We start from the raw sequence: 23,361 nt of genomic DNA on the forward strand, positions 1-23,361 counted from the left end.
CGATACCTCTCCTCAGTCCACTCCTCGGGGAAAACACTTAGTCCTCATCCTTGGCCTTAAAACATTAGCCCACCTGTCTTACACAACTTCTTCCCTTCCTTCCTCTCTCTCTTGCCAACCTCCTGTATCCCGTACATTGATAGTGGGAGACCTATCTTCATTCCTGCCCTCCATTACAAGTCTAATTATCCCCCTCAAACTCGCCATCTCTTCCTTCATCTTCTTTAGTTCCCACTCACACCCACAGTTCTTACACCTGCCTCTCTCAGCCATTCTTTTATCTCTTCAAAGAAATATGAAATAAAATGGAAATATCAACAGAAATAAACAGCATATTCTATAAATAGAAATAGATATATATGTCAGAGGAAGGAAATAATGTATACTATAAAGATATTTCATGACAATAATGCAATCAGCAACTGATAGAATAACTACACTACAATTATTCTAGTTAAACGCATAGCTACACCAAATGGATATAGTTATGAAACAACATCATACTACTACTACTACTACTACTACTACTACTACTACTACTACTACTACTACTACTGCTGCTGCTGCTGCTGCTGCTGCTGCTGCTGCTGCTACTACTACGAGAATAGTTATGCTACAGTTCTAAACTATACCTAAGTCTATCCTAATTACAACACATCGTTGGCTGTAACTCGATCCGAGTATATATAACTTCTTCCTGCATACACTGACCAGTTCAACTCAGTTTATGGATGCGTTTACGATGACTAAACAGACCAATCCTGGCATGAAACATATGCCCACACAAATCACACTGAATGGATGGTGGAGGGCGGGGTTATAATTGACAATTACAACACATAATACACATCATAGAAGCTAAAATAATGGTTAAGTTGCAGACCAGCAAACATATTCCACAAATATTAAGAAAATTATTGATATTGTTTCTGCAATAAACACTACAAAGTTCAAAATTGTTTTATTAGCTGGCCTATGAATTTATTTTTGGAAGTACATTAGTCTGAATTTTTTTATTATTTCTGTTTAAACGTGTAGTTCTTATTTATTCTTGTGCCTGCTAGAAATCTGTCACCAAGTACACTGAGCATTGAAAATGTCTTTACATGCCATACTAAAATTAGGTTTAACTTGAAGAATATTTGTAATATCTGACTATGACATTTACCCCTGGCTGAAAGTTTGTTCAGCAAGTGCACTGATTGGTGGAGCTGAAAATAAAACTTGAATCAATCTAGCCAGACTGCTATTGTTTTGTTTTTCTTCAGGGAGAAATTTTGTGCTTACCATCCACTTATGTAAACATGACTCCTTATTACGTTGTTTTCCACAGCAATGCTAAAAGCATCTATTATAAGCAAAAACTGATGATGATGCTGCTTGTTTTTTAAAGGGCCCCTACATCTAGGTCATTGGCCCCTAATGGTATGAGATGAAATATAATAATTAAAATTTAAAATTTACCCACTGACTAGAATTTAAAAGAAGATGTTGAAGAAAACAATTAGGAATTTAAAATAATCAGTGGATCTAATTTGCAGTGCCTTATTTCCTTATAAAATTATTTATAATCAGATTAAAATATATTAGAATGAAATAAGGAATTGCCTTTCAGATTAAATCATATATATTTAATTCAAATTTGAGTTTAAAAAATACACAAAGACAGACTAAAAAAAGGCTGATGGTTATTCACCATCCTCTCAAATAGTTAATAGAGACATTTAGTGAGACAAATAGGTCTGTAACTTCCTACATACCTAGAATCATTGTAAGATTTGAGGAGAGAAATTACTATTCACTCTCACCAATGTGATGGAAACTCACCCTCTATCCAGATTCACTGGAACACCCCAAGTGTTCCCACTCCATAAAGGGCATATTATAATTATCTGAAGCTTGAGTGGTAAAACTCAGATGAAGGTGTTCTGCCTCCTGCTTCAGAGCCAGGAATTCAGGATGGTAATTCCTGGAACCTGACACATCTACAAAATGACTTACTAGATGATTAGCAACCGTGGGAAGATCAGTGACAAAACTGCCTGTATGGAAGTGAAACATGGACGATAACTAGCTCAGAAAGAAAGAGAATAGAAGCTTTTGAAATGTGGTGTTACAGAAGAATCCTGAAGGTGAGATAGATAGATCGAATCACAAATGAAGAGATACTGAATCGAATTGGTGAGAGGAGATTGATTTGGCTAAATTTGACGAGAAGAAGAGATAGAATGATAGGACACATCTTAAGACACCCAGGACTTGTTCAGTTGGTTTTTGAAGGAAGTGTAGGCGGTAAGAATGGTAAGGGGTAGACCAAGGTATGAATATGACAATCAGATTAGAGCAGATGTAGGATACAATAGTTACGTAGAAATGAAAAGGTTCGCACAGGATAGGGTGGCATGGAGTGCTGCATCAAACCAGTCTATGGACTGATGACTCAAACAACAACTGCCTGCAATGGAAATTCCTGGTACTAAGGATGATCCTTGTATACCCGAAATGTGTTGAAATTTAGTGTACACTTGAGATGACTGCATGTGACGTCATGGACGATGCATATCTTTCCCATGAAGCTTTCTTCCCTTATCGAATAAGAACTTGTGCCTTAGAGCAAAGTTTTTCGAATGTTACTTAACAAATTGGCCACAGTAGGCTGCCTATGATAGTGTTTATGAACGCAACGTTGTTCTTTTATAGCTGCCTCAATGTATTTGTTCTAATGTGTTTGTTTGGAACAAGTTTTCGTCAAATAGTCCCGAAAAAGATGGAATGGACTCCTCAGCAGCAACAAGAATAACGTGTATTGTGTAAGTTACATCATCATCTACGCTATGGCTATTCTCGTCATTAAAGACAGCTAGTGATGTGAACTTAAAGCAATCAGCATGTTTAACCCTCGAGGACTCACGGCACAGTCTTTTCGACCGCACATTCACTTTTTCTTCCGTAACATGCAACGGGCTGGAATCTGGCTATGCCCTTGCTCCTCTTATCCTTTGTTGGACTGTTGGCAACATTAATGCAGCAACAATTAATTTGAATTTAGTGTCTATTATTGTCTTGACAAGGAAATTCTGAACTCAAGAGAAGTTGCAGTCTTCTCTTTCGCGCGCGAGTAAATGTGTTTTGCTTCGTTCTTTTGTTTGTGCTGTTTGCATAGGAGTCTGAATGCTTAATTCTGCAGACTGTATTATTTATCCTTATAGAAGACATGGATCCTAAGGACCAAGAAAAACTGATCAACTTCTTCGGAGTGTAGAAAAAGAAGAACCGGTGAACTGCGCTCTTCGATGAGAACAGATTACTGCAAGATGATATCCGTTTGATGATGATGACAATTCTGACTGTATGTCATTTGATAATACACAGACTTCTGATGATGAGCATCCATCAGGGAATGATTCAGTGAACGAAGGTGCACACTGCACAGAAACAGAGGAGTCTGGTGAATCTGAACATGAAAAGACAGTGTCTCCACAGTGTTTGATCCAGCACCATATCTGATTGGTAAGGACAAAAAAACAAGATGGGATGCTCATGTAATACATAAAACAGGTCATACAAGAAAATGGAATATAGTAAAACCTTCTCATTTTGCCAGGTGTTATAACAGAGGCATGACATGTCCAGTCTTCCTTAGAAGCCTTGCAGCTGTATATCCCCAATGAGGTACTTGAAGAAATTGTAACATATACCAATTTATAGATTGAAAAAAACTGACTTAACTATGACCGACCACATGATGCTGGTAACACAAACATTATAGAAATGAAGGCTGCGACCAGTCTTCTGTATGTGGCAGGTGTATACAAATCAAGACATTTGAACCTGAAGGACCTGTGGGCTACAGATGGGACTGGTGTTAAAGCTTTTTTTGCCTTAAAATGTCCAGAACAAGATTTCAGTTTATCTTATGCGCACTCAGGTTTGATAACAAAAATTATCGAAGTGATAGGATTAAAGTTGATAAGCTAATACACATCAGGAAGTTTTTTCAGGACTTTGTATCTAGATGCATGAATTATTATTCACTTAGTGAATAACTTACAGCTGATGAGATGTTAGAGGGCTTTCACGGTCATTGTTCTTTCAGGCAATATATTGCAAATAACCTATAAAAATGTGGTATAGAATTATTTTCCTTGGTACATGCTGGAACATTCTATACCTGTAAGATGGAAGTTGTACATAGGTAAACCATCTGAAGGGCCTTATAAGGTTAATAACAGTGGCAAAAGCATAGTTGAGCAGCTAGTACAGCAGTTTCTGGATCCGGTGTATTGTGAATTCTGGATCTGGTTGCAATATTACTATGGATAATTGGTATACCTCAGTACCACTAGCTGAATTACTACTCAATAATCACAAACTCAGAGTGGTCAGAAGATTTAAAAAAATAACCCACAGATTCCCCCAGTCTTCATCCAAATCAAGACTCATAAAGAAAGTACTAGCATGTCTGTGTGCCGAGGGGAACAACATTTCTCTCATATGTTCCTAAAAAGAACAGAAATGTACTTCTCCTTTCTACTATGCGTGATGATGATAAGATCAACCCAGATTCAAGAGAAGCCTATGAACCAGAGATGCTTATGTTTTATAACCTAACAAAAGAGGGCATGGATGTTGTTGACAAGATGAAATCTGAATACTCTGTTTCTACAATCAGTAATCGCCAGCCCCTTATATTGTTCTACATGGTTTTAAACATTGGAGCAATCAACAGTTTCATTACTTTTAGACACATTCCAAATGGATGTGGCATAACTCGTCAGAACTATTTGAAGGAATTCTCAATGATGATGAGCAGGGATTACATGATTCATCGTGTATCACTTGACTGTATTACTCCTAATACAAAGGTCCATTCGTGCAGCATCTTGGGTCTTGAAGAAGAGAACCGATGTCAGCTACCTGTAAGTCAAATAGACACTAAATGCTGCGCTTTTTGTGACAGAAAAAAAAAAAAATCGTACAACGAAAGCTAGGTGTGCTTCATGTTCAAGTTTTGTCTGTCGAGAACACACAATGCCATCGTGTGTCTAGTGTACAGTAGTAATAATAAGGTAACCAACACATCCATTAATTTCCATGAGTATAACTGTGTAGTTTTTACAGAGCATGTAATATTTTGAGGTGTATATAGTTTTATTATTAGAGTAAGCTTGTTTAGTTTATATGGAGAATATCTATATTTGTATATTTTAGTGTATTATGGCAAAGATTACTGCACTTGTTCTTTAATGCCAAATAAATGATTCAATGATATTTTATCTATAGCTTATTGTAGCCATCTTCTTTCTCCTACAGAAATGCAATATTTTACATATGAACAAAAAGCCTTAGCTCTAATTCTTACTTTAGAACATATTTCTCCTTATCTGGAATATAAGTAATTTGTAGTAAAATCCAATAACCAAACTCTTGCCTGGCTATTTAATAATGCACCAAAAATTGTTCATAATGGCCATTGGTTGGTGCATCCATCCACATTCAAATTTCACCTAAAATTCATACCTGGTCATGGTATTATGATTGTTGATGCACTTTCTCACTTTTTTTTTCTGTCACAGATAGTTCCTAAAGCGATGATTGGATAAGAGTGGGAAGGAAGCGGCCGTGGCCTTATATGCTGGTGTGAAATTGGGAAACCACAGAAAACTATCTTCATGGCTGCCGACAGTGGGATTCAAGCCCACTACATCCTGAGTGTAAGCTCTCTCTCACCTTCTTGATTCTCCTGCATATCATCCTGCTCTCTTATCTGACCCAATTCCTTCAATTTTGCAGTCAGATACTGTGTTACCTTCTATTAATCTGGTCGCCTCTTTAGTTGAATTCTCAGCATCTTTGAAACTTCTCTTTCACATCAAGCAAATGACCCGTACTGTAAATAATTACTTCAAACCATTTCTGATCCACAATATACGAGTCCATTTTGTTTTCAAAATAACTTACTTCTTTTTTTTTTTTGCTATTTGCTTTACGTCGCACTGACACAGATAGGTCTTACGGTGAAGATGGGATAGGAAAGGCCTAGGAATGGGAAGGAAGTGGCTGTGGCCTTAATTAAGGTACAGCCCCAGTATTTGCCTGGTGTGAAAATGGGAAACCATGGAAAACCATCTTCAGGGCTGCCGACAGTGGGGTTCGAACCCACTATCTCCCGATTACTGGATACTGGCCGCGCTTAAGCGACTGCAGCTATCGAGCTCGGTTTACTTATCCTTAAACCCACACCAAAAACTATTCCCAAAATTGTATTACCTCAGATTCTGCAATCGATGATATTAAAATACACAGTTCAAAAAAATTAGGGGAACATCTTTTGTAACATCTAGTATGTGAAAGTTAATTTGGTAGATGGGGTTCCAATGGTCGTACAGTATATCTTGAGACCTCAGCTATTCAGGGTATGTCAAATCGAAGTTATACTCCATCTATAGGCGTAGCCATGCATTAAACTGTCAGGTGACCCCTCAAAACAAAGTGAATAGCAGTGCGTCTGTGTGTAGTTGTGAGGTACACAGACGTACATAAACCAGCACATCCCATGAGACATCTTAATGAGGTTCAAATCGCAAGGGCCATCACTTTGATCCAGAAAGGATAGACTTTTCGTCGTGTTGCTGTGGGTCTCAATGTCTCTCCATCAGTTATTCAACGCTTGTGGAATCGCTACAAGGAGGGTTGGACAAGGTCGCAGACGCATGACAACCCCACAGGATGACCGATATCTATCTGTGCGTTGCAGCGTCGTTCAACAACTGCAACAAGAACTCAGGAGGATCACTGGAGTCACGGTGACTGACCAGACAGTAAGGAACAGCTTGAGAGAAGTGTCCTTATGATCCAGATGTCCTGCTCGAGTGACCTGTTTAACGCAGCAACATCGCGCAGCTCTCCTTCTGTTTGCCCGTACCCACGTCAACTGGCAACTTCGCCGCTGGAGACCTGTGTTGTTCACAGACGAGTCCAGATTACCCATGACACAGCGTGATGGATGTCAACGTGTATGGAGACGCCGTGGTGAACAGTACATGCCCATTGTTGTCCAGGAAGGTGACCAATTCGGACTGGGTTCTGCGATGGTGTGGGGTGGCATCAGTATTGACGGCCGTATGGATCTTATCGTCGTCCATGATAATCTTACCACTGCGGGGTACATCGAGCAGATACTGCTACACAATTGGAATATCAAAGAGGTTCAACCTTTTCAATACAAAACGTGTTGTATAAGAAGTTCACAACATAATATTTATTGAATAATAAGGACCGGTTTCGACGCTCACTGCGTCATCATCAGCTAACAAAGATCAACAAATAGGCAAAGTACATGTCATGAATGATTTACATTAATAACTCTTGTATGGCTGAATACAAATGGTAAACTGCTTTGTCATAAAAACTAGGAGAAACTTGAGTAAAATATGATAATGTGATGTGACACATAAAACATAGTGGTTTGATGGGTAAAAATTATGCATAAAATTGAACTGATGCTATGAGCATGAGAGTCTGAATATGGTGATGAAACTATGTGGTAAAAATAAAATGGTAAAATTGTCCACTCTTCTGTTGTTCACTTCAGGCACATAAGTCCAGGTCCGATGTTATATAGTCAAACCAATAAAAATTTTTTTTTTTTTTTTTTTTTTTTTTTGGTGTCGAGGCCGGGACACCTGATGTTGGGCGATTGAATAAGGTTGCTCTTCAAATTAGTCTCAGCTCAACAGGGTAGTGAATCTTTAAGAGAGGAAAGAAAAACTAAGTTAGTGAAATGGAAGTCTAAATCGAGTTCGGTCAAGGGTGATAGAATATGAGACTCACCTTGTTTGGCGTGCTGAGTGTGTGGTGTAAGAAGAGTTCTGGACTAGTGAGAAGGTGTGACTGAGTAGCGAAGTTAGAGTGAGAGGGGTGGGGAGAGGGGAAGTGGAGAGGAGAGGGGTAGGGAGGCGGAGTTTAAGGTGGGTCAGGAGGGCGGAGTGGCAGTGGTGTGGGACGTAAAAGAGTACTGTGGAGAGCGTGAAAGATCGATTTTTCTCTCGTGGTTTTTATACCTCTAAAGACTTCTATTAGGTAGTCGAAAAGAATGCTGGATTTTTCTGAGATTTCGTTAAGATTTAAGTTAGGGTTAAAAAATTGGTCTAGGTGAATAAAACAGTTCTCCGTAACGTCGAGTAAAGGGCCTTTATTTATGTTTTTGAGAATTTCTAGGTCTTGTTCTATGGTGGTAAAATTATGCTTTAAGTCATGTATATGTTGGCCTATTGCGGAAAATCTATTATATCTGATGGCATTAACGTGTTCTAAGTATCTAACTTTGAAGCTGCGCCCGGTCTGTCCGACATATGAGGAAAGACAGTTATTGCATTGAAAACGGTAAACACCTGACATTGCATAAGTGTCAGACCTGTTAACTGATTTGGAATTGTGAACTATATCTATGTTTCTATTACTGGTTCTGTAAGAAATTTTAATATTATGTTTCTTGAAAATATTCGTTACACTGTGTATATTTTCATTAAAGGTGAAGGTGGCGAATAGGGCAGGGTTATGTCTTTCTTTGGTTAATGTTGACTTCAGTCTATGTTTACATTTGTTAATGATGCGTTCTATGAAAGAGGCATTATAACCGTTAAATTTAGCAATGGCCCGAATGGTGTTCAATTCCTTCTTTAGGTTTTCCTTGGATAAGGGTATTTTTAGTGCACGGTCTACCATGCTATAGTAAGTGGCACATTTATGTGCATGTGGATGTGTAGAGTCGTTTCTGATAGTGGTCGCTGTTTGGGTTGGTTTTCTGTAGATATTGTATTCTAAAGAAGAAGGATGTCGTTTAATTGTAAGGTCTAAAAAATTGATCGAGTAATTGGACTCAGATTCTAATGTGAATTTTATATTAGGATCAATCTTGTTTAAGTTATTAAGAGTAGTGGCTGCATTAACCGTTCTATCATCTAGAATAACTAGAGTATCATCAACATACCTAGACCAGAAGTGTATATTTGAAAAAGTGTTACTGGTGTTAATTGCAGTGTCTTCTAGGAAATCTATGTAAATTTCAGCCAAAATTCCTGAGGCCGGCGACCCCATAGCCAGTCCATCTTGTTGGTAAATGCATTTATCAAATGCGAAATAGTTGTTATGTATTACGAGTTTTAGGACCTGCATAAAGTCTTGGATCTCTAGTTTACTTAGCCCACTATATGTTTTTAGGTTTTTTAGTATTATGGGAAGGAGTTTTTTGGTGTTGATACTGGGATACATATTATTGATATCGAATGAGTGAAGGGTGTGAAATGGCAGTATTTCAAATTTATTCAGTTTTTCAATTAGTTCGATGGTGTTTTTTACGGATTTTTTCGACTGAAATTTATAGTTTCTGCTAAGAAATTTTTGTATGAATTGGGCCAGTTTATATAATGGGCTAGGTCTGTAGTTAATGATGGGGCGTATGGGGACGTCGGTCTTATGGATTTTGGGGAGAGCTTTAGCGGTAGGCAGGCCGGGATTCATATTAATTAATCTCGTTTTTTCATGTTCTGTAAAAAGGAATGATGTATTTTTTAAAGTTTGTTTTAGGAGACGTTGGATTTGCTGTGTCGGATCTTTTTTGACTAAGGAGAAAGAACCAGTATTGAAAAAACTTTTTGTTTTTTCGATATAATCGTTTTTATCCATGATGACCGTTGTATTACCCTTGTCAGCTTTTGTGATGATAAGGTTATGAACTTTAATTTTATCCGCGAGATACTGCTACAGCATGTGTTGGTTGCTGCATACGGTGTTGGCCCTGAATTCGTACTCATGCACGACAATGCCAGGGCTCATGTAGCGTGCATCACCAAAGCTGTCTTGCAAGAACTGGACATTCAAGAGATGGAATGGCCAGCAGTGAGTCCCGACCTTAATCCCATTGAGCATGTGTGGGATAGGCTTGACAGAAGTGTTTGTGGACGTCCTGTTCCACCACAGACTCTCCAAGACTCTCGAACAAGCTCTCATTGAAGAGTGGGACCTGATACCGCAAAGTGACCTCCGTTGACTTATAGGTGCCATGTGAGTGCCAAATTGTGATAAATGTTCGTGGAGGACATACACCATACTGAAGCTCTCCAACTGTGATAAAAATCACCCGGGAGGACTGTTATCACTTTGTTTTCACCCCTATTTGGACATTTCCGTTTATGTTCTGAAAATGAACGCGAATCCATGGATGTACATTTGTATACTTCAATGGTAAAGAATAAAGGTTTCGTTGGTAATATACCTGGGTGTGAGGTATTGTTTTGTGGAGCATGGCATACATTCAAAACATTTCCCCTAATTTTCTTTGAGTTGTGTATAATCACTCGTCACTTATGGGAGGCCATTTTGGAGTTGTAAAAACCTATTTGCGCATAACATCTCTATTTCTTTTATGGCCAAAATGTGCAAAACGATTCAACAGTTTGTTCACCAAAGTCATTTGTGTCAAATGACAAAACCATGTAATTCATTACCTTCGGGTACTTACGCAGCTCCACATGTCCGTCTGAAACCTTTTACCCTGATACTGTGTATTTATATAGAAGTATTAAGTGAAAAATAATTTCTTCTTACTCCCAACTACCGTATCATAATACTTATGATGGCTGACTCAATTTGTGTGATTGAACAACTGTTGGAGAAAGTTTAATTCTAGGAGCTTATGTGAGAAACTAGAAATTGTTCAATCTGGAAAACCTTCTCCAGATATGTCCAACCTTAAAAACGCATAAAAACAAAAATCAAGAGTACGTTCGTCATTTTCAAACTTCACAGTACAGTAAAACAGAATGGATTGCTGGAAGTACCAAATTTAGTAAACTGTTTTTCTGGCCATGTTTACTCTTTGGAAGAGACCGAACTGTGTGGTCTGACACTAGTCATGATAATCTGAGTAACTTGCACAGTTCCATTCAAAAGGATGAGAAATCGTAGTCACACATTTCGGCACTGTTATGGCTGAAAAGTTTGCAAAATCTAGAAATGATATTCAGCTTGATGCTCAATTGCCTGAAAGCACTGTACAATATAATGAAACCGTTCGGAAAAACAGAGAGGTGCTCAAATGATTGATGTTGTGGTTTTTAGCTACTCATGAATTACCATTCCAAGGACATTCTGAGGGTGAAAATTCTTTGAATAGGGGTGCTCATTTGGGTCTCGCCACTTGCGATGCAACATTAAGTACACACCTACAAACATCGACCGTGTTTCGCGGAACTTCAAACAGGATAGAAAATGACTTAATAAGGGCTGTCAGTGATGTAGTTTCGGAAAAAGTGAAGTCAGAAATAAAACACGCTATTTTTGTTGCCCTTCTCCTTGACGAGACTTCAGACATTATGAATTTGTCTCAACTATCAACCACTCTGAGATAAGTTGATTCTGAAAGTGGTAAAGTTCACGAAAGGGAAATTTCTTTCACTGATGTCAGCGCAATTCGAACAGCCAGTGGTTTGCATGAACATGTGAAAAACATTGTTACAGAGTTCGACTTAAACTACAGGTTAGTTGCACAAACGTTCAACGGGGCAGGTGTGATGGCCGGCCACACAAGTGGATTAAGAACGAAAGTACAAGAACTCTTTCCAAAGGCCATATTTATCCAAGCTTAATTTGATTTTGTCACAGTCAGTTTCCTGTGTCAAGGAATTTAGAATATTTTTTCAGACCTTAACAGGATTAGGAACATTTTTTCACAAGTCTTCAGATCTTAACAGGATTAGGAACATTTTTCCACAAGTCCTCTAAATGATCTCATGAACTGAAAGAATTTACAGCAAAGAGGATGCCTAAAAATGCTCCAACAAGGTGGAGTTCTTCATCTCATCTTGTTCACACAGTGAAAGAACATTGCACTTCATTCCTTGAATTCTTTCAGAGTGTTTTAAATGAAAGCTCAAACTGGGGCAGTATACAGTAGTAGCAGCACAAGGTCTCTTGAAGTTTCTAACTAGCACTGAAACTTCCTTTTTGTTACTGATTTTTAGCAACTTTTTTACCTTCACTGACATCCTTTTCAAAGTCCTTCAATCCAAGCACTTAGACATCCTATATTTCTCCCAGAATGTTCGGAAAATCAAAAGAGAGATACTAAACCTTGTGAATAAGTGGGACGTAATTTGGATCGAGACTCTGGTCTATCATGGTGTCGAAGACTCTCCACCAACTAAACGACAATGTCGGGAAGAAGATCCAATAATTTAAAGGAAATTCCTATATCACTCTATTTTTTACAACATTATTGTACAATTAGATGAACGGTTCGGGTCATCAAACCAATTACAGTTTACATCCTTGTTGGATCCTCTGAAGTATGAAACATACTAAGATACTTTTCCTCATTCTGCTTTTGAAAATCTTTAACTCCTCCTATAAAGACTTGTTTGATTTTATCCGATTGAAGAATGAACTTACCGTGCTGTATTAGTTTGACGAATTTTATGGTCAACACCCTCATCAGTTAGTGTGTTCCCTGAAAAGCAAACAATTAGATACAGCCCTGCCTGAAGTGTACAAGTTGGGTTTACTTATAGTAACTGTTGCAAGCACAACAGCATTAATTGAAAGATCGTTTTCAGCTCTCAGGAGGATTAAGACTTATCATAGGTCAACACAGAGTCAAGAGCGACTTTCAGACTTGGCAGTTCTGTCCATAGAAAAAGAAGTTCTACACTAACTGAAAAGCAGAGACACATTTTATAATAATGTCATCACAACATTCACAAAACAAGAGAGATGGCTAGATTTCACCTTCAAGTAGACTCAAAGCAACAACAAAATCTTGCGGAGGGACTTTTTTTTTTTTTTTTGCTAGGGGCTTTACGTCGCACCGACACGGATAGGTCTTATGGCGACGATGGGATAGGAAAGGCCTAGGAGTTGGAAGGAAGCGGCCGTGGCCTTAATTAAGGTACAGCCCCAGCATTTGCCTGGTGTGAAAATGGGAAACCACGCAAAACCATCTTCAGGGCTGCCGATAGTGGGATTCGAACCTACTATCTCCCAGATGCAAGCTCACAGCCGCGCGCCTCTACGCGCACGGCCAACTCGCCTGGTGCGGAGGAACTTAATGCATAGTTTTGTTAGTAGTGCAGCATACAGTGGACAGTATAAAAACTTCCGACAAAAATGTAGCAAGTAAGTTACTGTCAATTTTGAGATAGGCCTATCTGTACAATGTAATATGAATGATGCTGTTGCATCAGTGTCAGAGGTACTTCAAGTCGGCTTCCAGGCTGAAGGGTGAAAAGTGTACTAGGTCAGAGAGTTTTCTGATACATACATAAGAGATCAAGGAGATTTTTAACATAATAGTGACAGGTAATTCATGAAATATACGTGATTTCTACTAATCAATGCACTTTGATGTAGGAAACTGAATAAAATAACAATTATCAGACAAAAATGCAACAATGACACACTTGTTTTCATTTTTTTAAGAATTAAGCACTGTCATTGGAAATAAATAAGCTATTCCTATACATCTCAGTAAGTTAATTGCAGCTTTAAAATATATATATATATCGATTTTTTAAATCTACAGATGTGATGTCACTAGTTATTTAATGTTTCCTGAAAAGCCAATGATCTGACATGATACTGTACGCTCTGAGATATTTGAGATATTTGAGATATTTTGAGATATTTTATTTTCCACCATCAAGTACAGAAAATGTACACTAGGTATTGTCAGTATAAATAAAAATAATCTATATACAATATCTTAGTAATTATGCCTGAGTCATTAGAAAAATTATTTTAGCTACCTATATTAGGTCAGTTTTTGAAATACCACATTCTAGATACTCTTCTACACTATAAAATGCCTTTCTCCTTAAGAATTGTGACAGTACCTTGTTAAATGCACTATTGTCTAATGTTCGAATAGGTAGTGGAAGCTTATTGTACATCTTGAGCTGTTGATAACAGTGGCTGTTTGTGCTTTTACTAAGCCTAGAGTAGGGAGTATCCAGATCATTCTTGTATCTTGTGTCGTGCATGTGAACTGTAGATCTTTCTTTAAATTTGGAAAGATTCTCTTTCACATGCATAATATTTGTAAGAATATATAAACAGGGAACTGTCATAATTTTTAGGCTCACAAAGGAAGTTTTACAGGAGTCTCTAAATTCTAATCCAGCAATTAGACGGACTGCCTTTTTCTGCCATATAAATACATTATTTGATGTGGGACAATTTCCCCATAACCTGATCCCATACAGTATATGAGGGTGAAAGAAAGCATGATAGGATGCAAGTAGCATATCCCGACTGATGCAGGTTTTCAGTTTCCGCAACAGATACCACACCCTGGATAATCTCTTACAGAGTTCTGACGTATGTATTTCCCAAGTAAGTCTTGTATCTATATGTAGGCCTAATAATTTAACAGAATTACGGCAGCCATTATTTACAGTGTGATCCAAGGTAAATATGATATTTTCTGTTTTAGTGACGTTAATAGTTAATTTATTGTGATGAAACCAGTTTTCAGCAATTTTAACAGATGTGCTGACTTGGTTTTGTAGTGTTGTGATATCAACATTACTGTTTACGAAAGTTGTATCATCAGCATATAGAACTGATGTGCAGGGAACATTACATGCTAGGTCATTGATATAGACCAAAAACAGGAAAGGTCCCAAAACAGACCCTTGTGGGACACCTGCTTTAACCGTTTCCATACCAGATTTTTTATCACTTATTACCACCATCTGTCTCCTTTGATGGAGATAGGATGCCATTAATTTCAGTTCATGACCCCTTACTCCATAATAACCAAGCTTGTGAATTAGGATTTCATGCGAGACACAATCAAAAGCTTTCGTCAGGTCAATTAATGTAGCACCTGTGACTGTTTTATTCTCAAAATTATTTAATATGTCTTTGATGACACATTCAACTGCTTTTATCGTTGAATGACCCTTCCTAAATCCAAACTGTTTGTTGTAAAGCAAATTATTTCTGGAAAAGTACTCGTCGAGTTGTATAAATATACAGGATTCAATAATTTTGCTCAGAATGGGTACTATTGTTATAGGGCGGTAATTTAATGGGCACATTCTATCCCCCTTTTTAAAGATAGGTATCACTTTAGACATCTTTAAACACTCAGGAAAAACACATTGTCTAAGCATTAAATTTATTAAAAATGTCAATGGCATTAATATCATGTCAATAACTGCTTTGATTGTATTGTTAGAGAGACCATAAATGTCTTGGGTACTAGATGAATTCAAATTTGTGACAATACTTCTGACTGTTTGCAGATTTACTTCCACCCACCTAAAATCATTATTCAATACATTTGAGGGAAGATCAAAGTTATGCAACCAGTCTGAGAAATTATGTTTACTTGCATCGCCATCTGATGAAAAGCTATTATCCTGATCACATGTGCTTTCATGTGCATTGATAAAATACCTATTACACTGATCAGGTTCTAGAGGAATCACATCTTTGTTATTTAAAGTATGACTAGCACTTCTTATGATAGACCATGCAGCTTTGCACTTATTGTTCGCACTTTGGATATACCTGTCATTTGCTGCAAGTTTAGCCTCATGTATATGTTTTTTATATAATTTCCTGTAGTTTTTGAATATTTCTTTATCCTCTAAATTATTATTTAATTTATACTTATTATAATAAGCTAACATAATGCTACGCATTTTACCCAAATTAGGCGTAAACCAGTTTTTAACTCTATTTCTTGGTTTAGAGCTGTTGGCCTTTATAGTTACAACTTTTTCAGGGAAGGCTGAATTAAAATATATAATTATCGTGTTAATGAAATAAGAAAATGCAAGGTTGACATCATTCATGGCATAAAGGCTAGTCCAGTCTGTTCTTATTAACTTGTCTTGGAATTCATTAACCCCTTTAATTGATATGACTCGTCTGATGCATTTTAATTCTTTTGATGACTCGATAACTCTTCTCTTACAGTTAACTTTAAATTCAACCCAAATACCACCATGGTCTGACAATACATCTTGTCCTAGAAATGAACATTTGTAAAATGATTTGTGTACATTGGTTACAACATTATCTAGGCATGCATTATTTCTTGTGGGTTCACCATGTGTACAATATAAGTCATGCGATCTTAACATATTAAGGAAGTTTTGAGTATTTTGTGATACCTCTAAGATATTTACATTAAAGTCACCAGCTATAGCAATCTTTTGATCATATTTACAAGTTAAATAAGAAATCAACTTCTCTAACTGTGATATAAATAATTTTATGTTGGTGTTAGGGGCACGATACACAGATACTACAACAAAATCATATTCACACAATCTAATAGCTACTGATTCACATAGGTTATTAATGCAAAAGGAGGAGACATCTACTACTTCAAATTTAAGTGATTTCTTAACATATATTGCAGCTCCACCATGTGTTAGTGGGAAGTCTCTAGTAAAAATACTTCCTAATTCAAAATCATGAGGTATATATAGATTGGTCTCGTCTCTAGTCAGCCAGTGCTCATTTACACACAAAACATCAGTAGGCATTTTATTGAGTATTACATCTAATTCATCCAGTTTATTTCTAATTGACTGTAAGTTAATGTGAAAAATAACTATGTTGCTCATGATTGTTTCTACTGGTTCATTGATTTTAGTGAACTGATGAGAACCTAACCTAGACTGTCTACCTTGCACATTAATACTATTCTCCAATACAGTTTTAAAAGTACCTAACCTGTCTAGACTACCATAAGCATTAATATCATTCCTTGACTCTAACACAACAGACCGACCTACATCGGTCACTTTCTCTAGTTTTTTAGAGGAATAGGAGAAGTTTTACACTCGACATCTTTAATTGCATTAGCAAACTCTAATATACTATTTACAACATACCTTTTTCCCAACCTATTTAGGTGCAGACCATGCCAGGTATGAAATCTTCTTCCTAAATTACTTATATCTACATATTTTACATTCTTGAAGTGCCTACATATTTTCAAAAGTTCTTCATTGACCTTGTTTACCTCCTTGTTAACACAAGACCATGCCGGAAGATCGTGTCTATGAGGAACCGAAAATACCACAACATTGGTGTGATGCAACTCTTGGAGTCTTGATCTGAGGGAAGATATCATTCCCCTTGCGTTATTTCTTCCCACGTCGTTAGTCCCTGCTAGATATACAGCAACCCCCGTAGGTCCTAAATGTTCACAGTATTTTTTACTTTCTGAGGTTATGTCATTAAAATTTGCACCAGGCTTAATCACAGCAGAAACATCATGCTTGCTGTTTCTAATTAATTCTGAAGCAATATTCCTCCCCTGACTATCGGCAAAAAGTCTTATCTTCACAGATTTTCGCGAGGTTTTGCAACTTGGTTTTACAATATTCTTGTTACTTTCACTTCGAACATCCAACAAATTTACTTCAGAGCTGTTATCTACAGATTCATGTGTGCCACTTGCAAGGGGTTCAAACCTATTCTTTAAAACAGGAAAGTGACAATCGTCCTTTATCTGCTTTTTGAAGCCCGCGTATTTTACCGGCACCGATTCCCATCGTCTACAGTTTTTAGGCCTAACTGTTTCAGTTCGCACAGGTTCATAATTCAAATCCAACTCGAACTCTAATCCACAGTTCAAATATTTACACTCCATCACATTAATCTTATCCTTAAGTGCGTCATTTTCAGCTTTAAGTTCCTCAATGTCATTTCGCAAAATATTGATAATTTCCAACGCATTTTCATACTCTCGATCTTTAGATTTCGAGCCGCCATCACCGATAACAATATTCGTAACGCACTGATCACAAAACCAGTCTTCAATTGCATTAAATTTTTCCTCCCTGGACCTCTTCCCGCACTTAAAATGCCACCAACGATCGCACAATTTACACAGGATGCAGTTTTTAACTGTTTTACGGCATTTACCGCACTTATCATCAAGTTTTACACTTACTTTCTCGGGAGTAGACATAACCGTGTTCACAATACCGGACGCCATAATAATCTGGTTAGAAGTCCTTCAATTTTCATGAGATTACACTTAAGTCTATATGGTTACAGCTTGATTACATTCTTTTATATAATGACGTACGTTAAATTGTACTTCCTACATCCGGTAATTACTACGTCCTATTTTGGACAGCATACCCACTTTTCAAAACCACCGCACGCCACTGCTGGATATGGAGATTAGCAAGAGGGTGCAACAGGGCAATGCATTCTACCAGAGTGTAAGAAACCTTGTCTGTAATAAACAAGTGTAAAAAGATAATACACAAAATGTATTATGCACCCATACTGACTTACGCGGCTGAGCCCTGAACAATGGCAAGTAGGGGGGAGAGAAGACTTCATGCCAGCAAAATGAAATTCCTAAGATGGTATGATAGGAAGGACAAGGAAAGACAGACTGAGAAATGAAGATGTTAGAAAGGAAATCAGAATAAAAACCCTAGGAAATCAGAATAGAAAACCTACATGAGAGAATTCATATGGATAAACTACGATGGTTTGTACATGTCAAGAGGATATAGGAGAAAAGAACACCAAAACAGATGATGGAGATGAAGTTTGAGGGAAAGAGAGGGAGAGGGAGATATAGAACAAGGTAGATCAATTCAATAAAGAGGAGTGCAAGAAGAAGAAACTTGGACTGGGACAAAATGATGGAAGAAGAATGGTAGAAGGAAAGAGGAAGGTAGAGAGGTGCCACAAATGCCCTGACTCAGAAGGAGCTGGATAAAGGGAAAGTAGTTCGATGACTATGGGACCTATAACTATAGATCATCAAAAAGAAACTCATATACTCTCACCATTTTAAATGGATTTTCTAAATTCTTAATACATTGGCCTTTACAGAATATTTCCTCACAATTCATGTTAATCTGGTAACGGATAATGAGCGAGATGTTAGAAAATGAAAATTGTTCTATGATACATGTTTTATCTTTACATATTAGAAACTTACTACTACCCTCATCACCCCAAAGCTAATATGGTTGAATGATATATTGGCTGCAATAAATCTATTATTAAATATATATTATAAAGATAGCTCTTCCTATCTTTCACCACAATAATCATTAATTATGGTATTCTCAATGACCAGCTTTAACACTTGCTTTTAAGTCGTCCGTTAATGAATCTACAGGCTATTCTCCAACACAATTGTTTTAGGCTGGGATCTGAATTCTCGCTTATCTTAAGATTGGAATCTTTCCTTCCTCCTATCTGAATGGTCCTTATCACTCTTCCGAGATATTAAGGGAAAAGGCTCTTCAGAATTTATACACTGCCCAGAACACTTACTAAGACAATGTGTGCCTTCCAAATTCAAAATTGAAAATTTAGTGTCCTGACAAGTCCATTAAATGTAATATATGTCGTATTTAGCCTGTATTGTATACTTTGAACAATTTTATGATATTATCAATAAAAAGTTCCACCTTTACAATACTCTAAAAGTTTAGTGTTCAAATCATAGTTTTGGAGAAGTTTTTTCCCTTCATTTTAAAGATTAAACTTTTTGAGTATTGTAAAGGTGGAATTTTTTATTGATAATAAATAAAACAACAAACCCTTTCACAGAGTTCTGCTGCAGATGAAGTTTCCGCCAAACTTGTCTTCCATGGAGCGGGCTCTATCATATTATTTCCCTCCCAACTCCAGTCAATGCCCTCTTGCAAGGAATATAAACTCCCTTTGACATTAACAGAGCTCATCTCTCACAAATTAAAATATATGTACCATAATAGTGTTCTCTCTACCCCAAGCCTTATTACCTCACTTTCCTCAAGCATCCACCCAGCTGTGTTCCCACTCTCACTTCTTGCCCACTTTTAATTTATTATATCCTTGGGAGAATATATTGTAAAAAGCTCAAATGTAACTGGCCAATTGAAAACTGGCTGCTACCCTCCTCCCCTTTTCCCTTTGTCAACCAGAGTGCTCTGATATGTCAGCCATTTTGCCTGGGAACTCAACAGTGAGTTTGTTAGAATCCTTTTCTGGTTTGCTCATTTCTTCTTTCAGAGTATTATCTTCTCCACCTCTATATATGGGTCTCAGCATGCTGCTGTCTCCTGGTTGGCACCACCTATGATTCCACATTACATGCTGTTTGGAGCATCTCCTCTTCTGCAATTCTTTAAGAATCTATAATCAAATGAGGCAAAGAAGTAACAAGCCACAAGAAAGAAGATGAAGCACTGCATCACAACAAAACACACACAAAGTTCTGTCGTACTTTTTCCAGTATGTGCGGGGTGTGATGTGTAATCAGTGTTTTCTTGCATGATATGACTTGCCTTCAGGATGTCCTATTCATGTATCTGGCCTTTCACAGCATTATCGAACTGCCACGTACTCCTGCCTCTCGCATACTGTTCGCCATGTTGGATTTATAGCTATTACTCCCTTTTTTGTTCACTGTGCCGTTATCTTCTCTTACAGGCTCCATACGTCTCCCGTACCTTCTAGAACTCATTATTGTGCATATAAATATCCCATAACTCCCTCAATTGGCAGGTGAACTGGGAGTGCAACCATGGTTGGATGCTTGAGCCTAAGGACCTTTTGTGGAATCTGTTTTGGTATCTTATAACAATCTATTTCCCTTCTGATCTGTTCCAACATTTAACATTTACCATTTCTCATAACGTGGTTGAGGAATAAGAATAAGAATATTTATTCACCATTGATCATTTACATGAAACAGGTTTTGTCATTCAATATTACAGTATTATTTCTGTTGCCATTGATGCTTTCACGGCCCCTACTTATAGACAGGATGCTGTACAGGCTTTTGGGCTTATGCCGTGTCAAGAAAATAAGGTGAAATTTTTAACGTTTCGCAGGGAACGGTGCCCTGCGTCCTCAGAAGAAATCTCGACTGTCCATGAGAAAGGCTTCCTAAACAATGACTCTTTAAAAATTTAGACGTTATAATAAAAGTGGAAATTGTACGTTCATTCGCTACCAGATGGTTCCCAGGACATCGCAAGAACGCTAGCGTTCGAAGTGGAAGCTGAGCGAACCATCAAACTAAGCGATTCACACAACGTGTGTACGTAACATATGAACTTGACGAGGTGTATGTTATAGACACAAGCCAGGAATGAGACATCTGGCGCCGAGGAACATATGAATTTGGAAAAAACCAAGATGAAATAAGAATAGTGAAAAAACAGGGAAGGGAACTACCTACGTAAATTCTTAATGGCTGGCAACCAGGTATTACTTAATTGAAATTGTTAGGATTTCTACGTATTTCCACAGCTTCCCGTATAATCCTGGACCTATAGTGTCTAGTGTGGGTAAGAGCATCTTGGAACATGATATCATGACCCGACGATAGACTGCGATAAAGGTCTTTCTTCCGTGGGTGAAATAAATTCAAAAGAAGAAGAAATGGGTCCATTTGTAATTGATTTAACTGGCAGTAATCAAACTGGGATTCATAGTTTTACAGAGGCATCTCTTGATATAAATGAGAACAATAATGCAGAAATGGCATGGTGGGAAGCAGGAAAGATGGAGCACATCTGAAGGGAAAGATTGTTGTAAGATACCAAAACAGGCTCTTTCATAGAATCCATAGGGAGGTAGAAGTCCAACCCAATCACACTTTGGATGTAATTAAGATATATTTAAGTAACAGATGCCAGTTTGTAGCAATTAGAAATAGACATTCTGTATTTAAAGATGTTATGACAGGTGATGCACAACGATCTGTACTTGGCCCATTTCTCATTAATGATGCTGTTAATGACTTACCACAAAATGTTGTGTCACTATCAGTTATATCATATGCGGATGACACAACACTAATCAAATCAAAATCTCTTTATTTGCAAATGACGTGTCTACCTCGGTGGCAAATGGTACACTAAAATACATTATTGTCAAGCACTAAATATTAAATTAACAAGAGAAGAAAATTTTCCTATAATACAATATTATGCAATTTACGCTAACAATTTTTTCTTTTTTTTTTTGCTAGGGGGTTTACGTCGCACCGACACAGATAGGTCTTATGGCGACGATGGGATAGGAAAGGCCTAGGAGTTGGAAGGAAGCGGCCGTGGCCTTAATTAAGGTACAGCCCCAGCATTTGCCTGGTGTGAAAATGGGAAACCACGGAAAACCATTTTCAGGGCTGCCGATAGTGGGATTCGAACCTACTATCTCCCGGATGCAAGCTCACAGCCGCGCGCCTCTACACGCATGGCCAACTCGCCCGGTAACAATTTTTTTTTTTTTCTATTAAACACAAGATCATCCTTAATAAATTTATATTGTTTACAAAATTCTACTTATAATGTCTCCTGTACTACTTACAAATATAGTCAACTGATATACAGTATGTGGAATTACTTCAAACGATACTATACAACTGGTATAAGATTAAACTTTACATTGCATTTATTTACTTTTTTTTTTTTTTTTACTCATTCTGGAACCTAAGTAGCATAACGACCTGCTGCGTCTTAACCAGAGCCCCTTTTGCCACCACTTTTCAGAGTTCCTGAAGGGCCTTCACAGTTACCGTAGCAGTCCCATGGCCTTCAAAGTCCCCACTGTACTTCACCCCTACAGACAGTCCCCTACTTTGGCTGTCCAAACTCCTTAGACCAGGGGATGGAATTAATTTATTCACACACATTTTTTTATTTACAATAACCTGCACTGGTCGAATGCCCTCTAACACTTCATTTATTTTCTCTGTTGCTGTTTATTCTCTTCTTGAATATCTGTACAGATTTTGGAAAAGTATCAAATACTACCCCTGGTAACTGTTCCACTCCTTCACACCCTTCCCAATGAATGAAAATTTACCCCAATCGCTTCTGCTAAAATTCCCTCTAATTTTATATTTGTGGTCTGTCCTGCCGATATAATTATTTTCCAACTGAAGCCTCTCACGGATATCTCCCCATGCTGCTTCTCTTGTATAGGCTCTATATAATCCTATAAGTCTAGTTTTCTCCCTTCTCTCACTTAAAGTTTCCCACCCAAGTTCCTTTAACATTTCTGATACACTACTCTTTCTCCTGAAATCCCCCTGTTACAAATCTTGCTGCTTTCCTCTGCACACTATCTATTTCTTTTATTAGGTATTCTTGGCAAGGATCCCAAACACTGTTTGCATATTCCAAGAATGGATGAACCATACTGAAGTAACTTTTCTCTTTTAATTCTTTGTTGCATCCTTTAAGTAGCCTCATTATGACATATGACGATCTGTATGCTTTCCCAACAATGTCATCAACATGACCCTTCCAGTGCAAATTACTTTCAAATCTCACACCTAAGTATTTGCACTTGCCATCTTTTGGG

The 23,361-nt window shown here is 37.6% G+C and overlaps 2 protein-coding genes across 9 annotated transcripts in view; one reads left to right on the plus strand and one right to left on the minus strand.

Annotated features, from left to right (window-relative positions):
* The window catches only part of LOC136863930 (RAB6A-GEF complex partner protein 2), a 457,043-nt gene that overhangs the window by 428,084 nt on the left and 5,598 nt on the right, over positions 1-23,361 (plus strand). The gene's annotated exons all lie outside the window — the stretch shown is intronic.
* LOC136863928 (metastasis-associated protein MTA3) overlaps positions 1-23,361 on the minus strand; it is a 901,938-nt gene that overhangs the window by 13,388 nt on the left and 865,189 nt on the right. Inside the window, exon 18 of one of the 8 annotated variants that reach the window (XM_067140363.2) lies at positions 12,451-12,508. The exons of the other annotated variants lie outside the window; for them this stretch is intronic. Within the exon in view, the coding sequence (XP_066996464.2) occupies positions 12,493-12,508 (16 nt within the window). The 3' untranslated portion in view covers positions 12,451-12,492. The remainder of the gene's footprint in view (positions 1-12,450; positions 12,509-23,361) is intronic. 8 annotated transcript variants of the gene reach the window in all.

The sequence above is a fragment of the Anabrus simplex genome, chromosome 2 (genome assembly GCF_040414725.1).
Source record: "Anabrus simplex isolate iqAnaSimp1 chromosome 2, ASM4041472v1, whole genome shotgun sequence".
NCBI lineage: Eukaryota > Metazoa > Arthropoda > Insecta > Orthoptera > Tettigoniidae > Anabrus > Anabrus simplex.